This window comes from Sturnus vulgaris, chromosome 6 (genome assembly GCF_052056855.1).
Source record: "Sturnus vulgaris isolate bStuVul1 chromosome 6, bStuVul1.hap1, whole genome shotgun sequence".
NCBI classification, from domain to species: domain Eukaryota; kingdom Metazoa; phylum Chordata; class Aves; order Passeriformes; family Sturnidae; genus Sturnus; species Sturnus vulgaris.
In genome coordinates, this window is record NC_142248.1 from 44,796,762 (window position 1) to 44,807,029 (window position 10,268).

General features: G+C 47.1%; 1 protein-coding gene across 1 annotated transcript in view; it reads right to left on the reverse strand.

Annotated features, from left to right (window-relative positions):
* PELI2 (pellino E3 ubiquitin protein ligase family member 2) overlaps positions 1-9,347 on the reverse strand; it is a 70,064-nt gene extending 60,717 nt beyond the window's left edge. The window contains exon 1 of the mRNA XM_088166374.1: positions 9,181-9,347. Coding sequence (XP_088022500.1) covers positions 9,181-9,257 — 77 coding nt within the window. The 5' untranslated portion in view covers positions 9,258-9,347. The remainder of the gene's footprint in view (positions 1-9,180) is intronic.
* Between the last annotated feature and the right edge of the window lie 921 nt (positions 9,348-10,268).

Sequence of the window (10,268 nt, forward strand, 5' to 3'; positions counted from 1 at the left end):
ACAGTCAATCTGTGAGGTGCTGAACCCTGCCACAGGATGTTCTGGGAAGCAGGAACCACGCAGCCCTCGCTATGTTTCACCAGCCTGGTGTCTCCTGTGAAAGGAGGACACACAAACCCTGCTCCTGTTTCAAAGGCTGGGCCTCCACCAGTACTAAATCAGACACCAACAATCACAATGAATTCATGCTGTTGCACATGAAGAAATACAGCTGTGCTTATATCAAAGTTTCAGCCCATTAACTTCTGTGTCCAGACTAAACAGTTCTTTCATTCTTCCTAGGGGCACGTGCTCCAGGGCTTGCACATTTGGGCTCCACTTTATTTGTAACAGGCAAGCAGAGATTTAAGCTTTTATTCACTTCAATTTGTTTACTTTCATACAGTGACTAATTGTCTTCACAGTCAGTCCTACTCTGTCCCATGACACCTCCATGCCTTAAGAGGCTACACCTTAGAAGCCTACCTGTTTGCTGAGGCATTGCTAAAGCCAGCCAGTTTGAAGAATAAAATTGTTTCATGACAGCTAACAAACAGTTTCATTCAGGATTCTAAATTAAAGACAGCACACATTTCTAGGTGGACAGTAATTTGAAAGCCCACTAAACACATAATTACAGTTCAGTAAGTGCTTCAAAAAGTTAAAAAGCGTTCCTCAGAAAGAAAGACTGATAACTTTTTGTCCTCATTTCCTTGAATGTAAAAAGAAATATATATATATATAAATACTGCAACAACAGGGGTCAGTAAACATTGCAGTACTCAAGGAGATGACCACAATGCTTCTTGGCCCTTCTCCTTTTAACCTGCTATGTGCCAGCTGTCTCATAACTTTTCTTGCCTGTCCCCACTCCTTTGGGGAGGCAGCACAGTAGACATTTTACACAGTACTTGATGCACTGTGCAGCTGTCTGCTGGCACCTCTGGTAAATACAATTAGTTGCTACACAGCAATGTAGCTATATCATAGTTAATGTAAGCAATAAATATGACAGAAGAACATCAGGTCTTTATTGACAGACACTCAGTAAGGGCACGTGTGGCTTTTGTACCAACTCCCTAGAACAGGAAGTTTTGTGTTACCCAGAGTAGGTACAGCCCACATCTACTCCATCCTCCTTGAAGCACATGAGCTGTATTTACAGTCAGGTCAGTGTGCAACATTAAAAATTATACTGTTAAATGACCTGAAGTAAATAATTTCCAGAAACTCAAAACAGAGCTCCCTTGGTTTCCCTCCCTCCAGCAGAAACAAACTGCTATCGAAAGCAGGATGCCTAAACACATCCTTCAGCTATCAGCACCTTCCTATCATTCCTCATCAAATAGAGCTCATCTCCAAACTACTCTGCTTTTAACACAATAAACTCTTTGGCTTTGTAGACGTTGTCTGTATCCATTTTCACAACTGCTGTTCATAATGTGATCCCTCCAGATGACATTTCTGTTGTGAAACAGAGGAAAGCTTTTAGCTGAATTAGTCTCTCTTCTCCATGAGCCAATAACTGCTGTACTACCCAGCTGTGTGCCTGCTTCCCAGTGACCTCACACGAGGACTTCCAAGGCTGGAATATGAAGAATATAAAGTGAAACTTCATTGCAAAACAGCTGATAGTTGCTATTTTTAGGAACAGAGGTTATACTAATCAGAACAAGTAATTGTAGAAGCATTGTATAGATGAAGACAATGCAAGTCCAGTGTCACCTTGTTCACATATCACTCAAAACCCCATGACAATGAAATGCTGCATCCTGCTGCCACAGGGCCCCTCAGTGACAAGTCTTCCAAGACCAAATATTTAAAACTGCTGAAGTTTCGCTGTACAGGGATTTCCTACAAGGACTGTCTTCCTGAATCCTAAAATCTTTTAACTCGAGCCAAAAAGTGCAGTTATGGGAAGGGCAGGAGAGGTATTCATTCCCAAAAAATAAAACACAAAGACAGGTTACTCTTAGTGCTGAATCCCCAGCACCACGACCCCTACTCAGACTTTAAGAAAACCCTACAAACAGTTTGCTGCCTGCTGTCCTCCCCTGTTCTTTATTTGGTGTTAAATCGTTATTCAGTCATCAACACTGCAGAGACCCAGGGAGAGTATTTGCACAGGAGGTCACTTTACAAGGTCACACAGAGGAGTCAGCACAGAGGGGGCACAGCTGGTGCTGCAGAGGAGCTGGGACAGCGCTGCTCCTGCTCTGCCCTCAGAGCTCACTCATCTCTGCTTGGGAACCCCCACTGCTTTCCACTGTACTCTGCTTAACATGAGCACCAAGACTATTCCAGGCTAGCAAGTAATAGGATTAAAGCAGTCTAATCCCAGATGTTACTTACAGTTTGTCAGACAAGGCACGAATTGGTCCCCAAAAGTACAGGAATGTCACTTGGACTCAAGACCCAGGACTAACCTGCATAAAGCTACACCAGAAGATGCCTAAAATCAAATATGATGCAAAGATGAGAGGCATAAAATTCCGAACTGCACCTCATCAAGAGGGAAACAAGCCCTCTAAAGGAAAGGCAGGAGCCCCTCAACATATTGGTCTATATAGGTGAAGTGAAAAATGCAAGGGCACCATTTAGGGCTGTTTTTATACAACAAACAAATGAGCAGCTTTGCTTCAGAAGTGTCTGGAAGCGGGCACACTCCCTATGCCAGCATCCTCATTCCTGTCCCTCAAGGTTTAAACTCGTGACAAGTCACATGCAAGCTTTCAGTGGTGACCTTGGGACAGAGCAAGAATAAACATAAGGATTTCTGTTGATAAAAGAAAAAACATCCTCAACACAAATGAGATTTAGGGTATCAAACAGTAGAGACAAAAAAGGATTTGACAGCACAAAGTACTCTGGAAACCAGCTCGAGATCCTGCTTCAAGCTGGGAGCTTAGACCAAATCCTCCTCTACTTCACTTGCCTGGCTCACCACAGGACAAACAAGCCACAAGTACGACAGTGCAGAATAACCAGACACAACTGAGGTGACACCACAAGAAGCACTAAACAAACTCTGCAACTACCAGGCCAGAGCAGTCATTTTTGGAAGGTTTCACAGCCACTCCAGTCTCAAGTGCTCAGGACAAACTGAGAACCAAAGGCTGTGCAGACAATACCAACAGGAAACACAACACTTCTGTAGGATTTTACAAACAGTTGTAAAACTTCTCTGCTGGCACCCTGAGCTAACAAACCCCACCTAGAGCAAGGTACTACACTCACACACCTTCCCATTAGGGTACAGAAGCATGAGGTTGTTATCTTAAACTATCAAGTTTATACCTTCTATCACTACTGAGCAAGTTAGAGAGCAGCATTAGTTCTCTAAGTATAAACCAGCCATAATTTCAGTTGGAACTGGATAATAAAAAGTTCCTGACTTCCTGGGAAAAATCTGCTCTCAAGCAACCTTATAATCAGACTCGATGAACAGTCTGCTGTTAAGAAGGAACATGAAATAGCTAAAGTGAGATACTGCTTTCAGTAACAAAAAAAACAAACCTTAACATCCTAGAAAGTAATTTCCTGGTTTATATGTATATTTTAAAGTAGAACCAAGTGGACTGTTACAGTATTTACCCATTTACAAATTTCAGCTGAAAATGGAAAACTATTCATCCCTGATTCTGCCAGGACTGAAGAGGAACAGTTTGGTTCTACACAAGAAGTGCATCAAAGGCTAAGTCCTACATTTCCCAGACTTGTTTATTCAGAGTAAACCATTTTCCATATTTTAAGAAAAAAAACCCTGAGTCTTTACTTCCACATGTGTGACCTCCTGCCTGTACACACCAAGGGGATTAGTTTAACTTCCAGAATGCACTCAGTCTCCTTTTTATAACAAACATTAAGCATGCAGACGTTTGATGCTGTGATTTGCTTCAATAAACATAGATTTTTGAGTCTGACGTTTCTGCTCTCTGATTTTACATCGGTACTGAGATGTTGTGAATAAAGCCTACAGCTGGATACAAATCTGCACTGTGAGAAAGTCAAAAGTACTCCAAGGAATAAGATAGCAGCAGAAAACCAACTCAAGTATGTTTTCTTTCTTAGCTTTAATGAAGCAAAACGTTTATTTTATCCAGCCATACACAAGCTCTCAAAAAAATTCCAGAGACCTTTCCTCAGATATAATCCTTTCCACGGTTTTTCTACACTGCAGTTAGTGTTCTATTCAGACACAATTCTTCTGGTGTTTGATTAATCTCCTTCCAAGTTCTGAACTGACCCTGATCACACATTCACAATATGCACATCATAAGATCCACCCTAAATGCAGCACAAGACATAAAAGTCTCCAAGAAGCCACTGTCAATATCAAAGAAAAAAAAAAAAACAAACAAAATCTGTTTCTCCAGAACAGCAGCCTTCCAGCCATGACTGCTAGAGCCAATACTTGTTAGAGAATCATGACCTTGGCTCCCATTATGTGCTACAGTCACTCCTTTAAATGAAACCTAGAGTACATTTTCAAATAAGGCTTAAAAGCAGAACTCGAGTCACCTAAGCAGTTTCACCAATATAGCTACACCAGCTAGTGCAGAAAATCACCAAGTCATTAAACCAAGCCTCAGTCTGGTATCAGACAGCAAATCCATCTATGTGAAAACTAAGCTTTAATTCCACAGCCAGGATGACTCTCCCTCCTCCTCCAGTCCATGCACAGAAGCAAACAACACTCAAGGACAAGCAGAAATCCCACTCTGCATCTCCATTTGTCAACACCACTGGAAACCAGCACTGGCTTCTTCCTGAACTGCACAGCAAGAGATGAACCAGAGTTACGTGAAAAGCCAGACAGGTAAGTTAAAAAAAATGGAAATGTGTTTATAAGCAGAAGACACTTCAGAAATTTTATTTATCCTGCAAGGAGGTAGTGGGAATTTTGATCAGTCAGAAAAAGTATGAAAAACAAGAATTTAAAAATGCATGTCCCTCCAGAATAACACTTTCAGAGCTAAAGTTGCTTCAAGTATGAAGGGGTCCATCAATGAGAAGAGCTTCCCAAAAATTACCACAAAATGTATGACTGTAACCAGAAGTGAGAATTTCTGTAGAATCCCAGAATGGTTTGGGTTGGAAGAAACCTTGCAGACCATTCAGTCCCAACCCCCTGCTATGGGTAGGGACATCTTCCACTAGACCAAGTTGATCCAAGACCTATCCTTTTATTCCACTTTTGAAAAAGGCTGAATTTAAGCAGACCTACAGCCTGTTTATTCAAGGATGTCCAACAGTCCACATTAAACAATGCTCACATAACTCACAGCAGCTTCTTTCAGCACTGAAGCCTCCAAATTAACCAATTCATTTAATTTAATGGTAGGCAGTGGAAAATTTACACGTAAAATGTTGACAGCAAATTCAAAGTGACTACTGTAACAACACTGAGGGACAGCCCTTACTGGTCAAATTTTAAAAAATGCATTAGATATTGCAAAATCCAGTAAGTCTGTACAACAAAGTTTTCCTCAGCTGAGAATGCACCAGGCTGCACCTCCTCACTAAGGAGTAGCAAATACCAAGAAAGCCTTTGGTTAATAAGGAATATTCCATTTACACGCACACAACCACCAGAAATCCCATCCAAAATTGCAATACAACAAAGCATTCAATGTCAGGTACCAATCTTTCACTGCTACAGAACTCGGCCACTGACTACAGTGACTACTCATGTCTCTGCTGTTCAATTTACATCATTTTAATCAAGTGGCTTTCCTGAGAAGTCACAGCTACCCCTCCCTATCGTGCAGTCCCAAAGGATTTAAGGGCACCAGGCCATTGACACCTGGCTCCAGTGACAGTCACCCCCTGCAGCCAGGGACCGGCTCCTTCACACATTTAGCAGAGCCAGGCTGGCTAGAATGACACTGCTGGAATAAAGCCTGCAGGGCACAATTCAAAGTTACAGGACAAAGGGGCCAGGACACGCATCTCAGAACATTAACAAGACACCAGAGAAGTCAAACAAAAGCTACTGACAAACGCAATAACAAACACCCTGACATTATTCAGGTACTCGGTACTGCATTCGGCATCTCCTCAACTCCCTCCAACCCCACGTTTCAAGAAATATATAATGAGCCATTACTTTGACAGGACTTCAAACAAAGCTGCTTTCTTTTTTTTCTTCAAAAAGAATTAGAATATGAATGTTTCTGCTTCACCAAGAAATCCAGAGTCTTTTGTGAGCAGATGATGCTACGAGCAGATGTACACAAGCAGATTCACAATAAAGCAGATGATCTCTTCTTTACCAGCCATCTTGACCTGTCTGGCTCGATTTACATAAACTGTTTCTATTCACTACAACATTGATTATGTAAACCTCGGCAAAATCTTAACCAAACACACGCTGCCACATCACTGCCAGCACAGACGTAGCACGGTGCTGGGAGAAGGTTATTAGAAATGTAGAAATGTGTTTGCTGCACCGACCGACACCAAACGCCTCGGGCTTTACTGGGGCTCACATTAAGGCGCAGACTGAGCAATCACAACTATTGCGAGACAATAAGGAACGTGCCCTGCTGGCAGAGCCACCTCCGGCCAAAAAAAAGCCTTCCCCTCCATTTACAGGTCAAGGTACAGCAAACACGCTTTAATACTCTGCTAAGACAGAGTGAGAGCAAAAGATAAAGGGAAAGTTTTGTCATCTTAAAAACAGGAGCTCAGCAGTTTGCCAGGTATGCCAATTCCTTTGTTCATCATCCTTTTCACCACCTAATTTAAAAGTCTCACAGTTCAAGACACAAGTTATTCATCAACATCACAATCAAGGCTTTAAAAAAAAAAAAAAAGAAACAACCCACACAGTGTCTCAAAACAGCTTTTTCCTTTTTTTTTTAAACTAGCTGAGAGGCTGTGCTATCAATTTTAATCAGGCAGTTGTAACAAGAGCTGCAACACTACGCTTCTGCTGGTCCCCAGGTCTCAGTTTCACTACAGGGAGGAGAGCAGATTTACATTGTTTTATTTAAATGAAACGCCAGATTACAAGATTTTAATACAAAACAGGTATTAAGTGTTTTTTTTAGCATACTGAACAGCTTAAGCTGCTCCAAGAGTTCCTAGTCACAAATGTTGAGTCACCAAAGAAAAGAGAAGGATGTTTGCATTATTTATGGAACTACAAACAACATTTAAGACCCCTCTGATAGGACACGCAGTAATCAACTCCTGAAGTGGCAAAGGGCTCTTTAAACAACAACCCTCGGTCTAAAAATTAAAAACTGCAGTTACTCAAGTCATGAGATTTCCTGGACTGCTTCCATCGCGTCTACCTAGCCCTAGAGCACATTGTGCGAGCAGTGCCAGCCCCATTGTTTGAGCGCAGCCACGGAGACACCGTGACCAGAGGGACCCAGCTCCCGTGTACAGACTTCTTGTCCCCGGCTGCACCGCAAGGACACGATCTGTTTGTATTTTCAGTACATCTCACACCTGCAAGGTGCAACATCAGTAGTTTTAGAGAGCGGCGCTGAAACTCAAACAGGACCTAAACGCAGCCATACACGTTTTATTTAGATTTTATTGGCGTGTTTCAACACACACAGTGAAGATCAAGAGCCCCAGCAGAACCGATAAGCCGAGATCAATGCGTCCCCGTATTAAAGGCAAAGCGCACCAGACTTTGCCAGGTTAAGATCAGAGCCAAAACATTTCATACTTCTGTACTTTCAACTGCTGCTAAAAATAGTGAAGCAACAGAAAGGAAAATGCTTCCAGCTGTGCACAAAGAGCCTCTGCAGCACAACATCAATTTATGCACTCTAATTTAATTAAAGATCCTGCATTATACTATGACTTTATTGTCAGAGACAGTGTTGCACAGCTGAGCTCACCCTCCATCGCCAAACTGAAACAGTAAGAACGTTTCTTTATTAAATTTAGTGTGATATGGGTATTTCTCACGAATCAAGGGACTTAAATTCAAGGATTTCAAGTACCAGCTACGCCACGCTCATGACAGCAGTTGTGTTTTATTCCACGGTAACTGCATCTTGACCCAGTCTCGTGACAGGAAACATTCAGCATCCCTTAAGGAAAAAAGGTGCACTACTGGATAGAGCACCCAGCCTGGACTGCTCTTTTTCAAACAGTTCTTCTGTAAAGGTAAACACGGCTCTTTAGGAAAGGATCAAAATAAAACAAAAGCCCCTGAGAAACCAGAGTAGGGTTTTCTACGACCTTGCAGCAAATATGTACCAGATTCTGGGGGAGGCTGAGTAACGCAGCGAGGCTGTGACTGTGCTGCTTGGCGGCTGCCTCCAAACCTCTCCGTTGTGTTTAGCACTGAAAAATTACTCCATTAACCATACGTTAGCACGTATTAAACTACCAAAATTAAGCATCTCTCCCGAGGTTCGCGAGGGCTCTCAGCAAGGCACGGCTTAGACGCTTCTCCCTCATCTTCCGCGGCGCTCAGCAGAGCGGCTGCGAGCTTTAACAGCAGGGCAACAGCGTAATGCCAAGCGGATTACTTTAAGATCCGTATCAAGCCGAGAAAATAAACATTTCCACGACGGATCTGAATATAAGTGCTTCACTCTCCTCCTCCTCCTCCTCCCGCTCCTCGTTCCAAAGTCATCTCCCTGCCATCTGCAAGAAGGACGCTGTCTCCCGGGGCCAGCGGCCGAGGGACGGGGCCCGCAGCGGGGTTTGTGAGCCATAACCCCGCACCAAGTTTCGTCCCCAGCCCCGCCGCGACCCCGATGCCCGAGAGCGGCCGGACCCCGCTCCGTCCGTCCGGCACCACCTCCATGCCTCCCTCCCTCGCTGCTCCTCTCGGGTCCCCGCTCCATCCCCGCCCGCTCCCCTCCGCCGCCGGGACCCCGCAACGGCCGCACCGCTCGCCCCGTCACGCACCGGGACTTCCCACCCTCCACTCCTCCGTCCCTCCCCGCTCCTCTCAGCCACCAGGACCCCCTATCCATCCTTCCTTGCTCCCCTCGGGCACCGGGATCCCCCCCCCGCCGTCTCCAGCGGCCGCGCCGCGCACTCGGCCGGCGGGAAGGCGCCAAGCTCCACGCGCCCCCTCGCGCCCCCCTCCAGCTCCGAGCGCTCCCCCGTAGCGCGGAGCCGCGACCGGCGCTGAGCCGGAGGCTGGGAGAGGGCAGCCCCCGCCGCTCCGGGACCGCCGCGCTTCTTCCCCCCTCCCCGGAGCCCCTGCCCAGCGCTCACCCCAGCACCACCAGCTCCCCGTACTTGACGGGCTCCTTGTTCAGCGCGCACAGCTCCTCCTGGCTGGGGGAAAACATGGGGCCGCCGCTGTGATAGCACCGGCCGCCCCCGTCCCAGCCGCCGCCGTGGAGGGAGCGTCCCGAGCGGGCTCCGCTCCGCTCTGCGCCGCTGGCCACCGGCAACGGCCACTACACCGCGGGGGGCGCAGGGGGCGGAGCCACCGGGGGGACGGACCAACCCACCGCGCCGGGGGGGGCGGGAGGAGCGAAACGGCACCATCCCCCCCCGCCGGGCTGCGAGTGGCCCCGCCCTCCCCGCGCCCATTAACTGTCGGCAACGGGGCGGGGCTGAGCGCGGGTGCGCTCCGCCCCCTCCCGCGCGCCGCGCCCCCCCCCGGCACGGGCAGCAGTGGTACGGCCCGGCCGTGTTATGTAAACATAGAGTAAAGGGGACCCGGCCGCTCTTAAAGGGACCACGCACAAGCGGCTCGGGGGCCGGGGTCACCGAGGGTTCCCGAGCGGGGGGCTCTGGGTCACCTCACCTGGGTTCCTTATCACCTGTGGGGCTCCAGATCCCCTCCTGCCCCGGGGCGTGCCCAGATGCACGGGGTGTCTCTAGGTTTGGGTCACTGCGGGGCTGCGTCTCCTCCTCTGCGGGATGGGGGTTCCGAACCAGCTCGCCGTGGCTATGGAGGTCTGTGGGGAGCTCCCGGGTCAGCTCCTGCCCCAGAGGGAAGGGCTCGGCCACCAGCCAGCCCTACACCTTCCCCGGGGTGTCAGCAATGGGGCCACCATCACACCGTGCCCTTGTGGTGCTCTCCTGTCCCATCTCCTGTCTCCCATGCCTGGAGCCGGCAGGAGCCCACAGTGCAGCCTCTTCTGTCCTGTCTTCTTCTGAGGGGACAGAAATGCCCTCACCCCTTTGTTCTTCTGTGGTCCTTCAGGTCCTTCCCAACCCAACTCATTCTGTGACTTCTAAGGATTTTTTTTCTGCCTCAGCATCTCCTCCACCACCATCCCCTTCTCTCCTCCTTTGCCCTCTGCACTCGACTAAAGCCAAAAGCAACAAAGATCGGCTTGATGTTAATC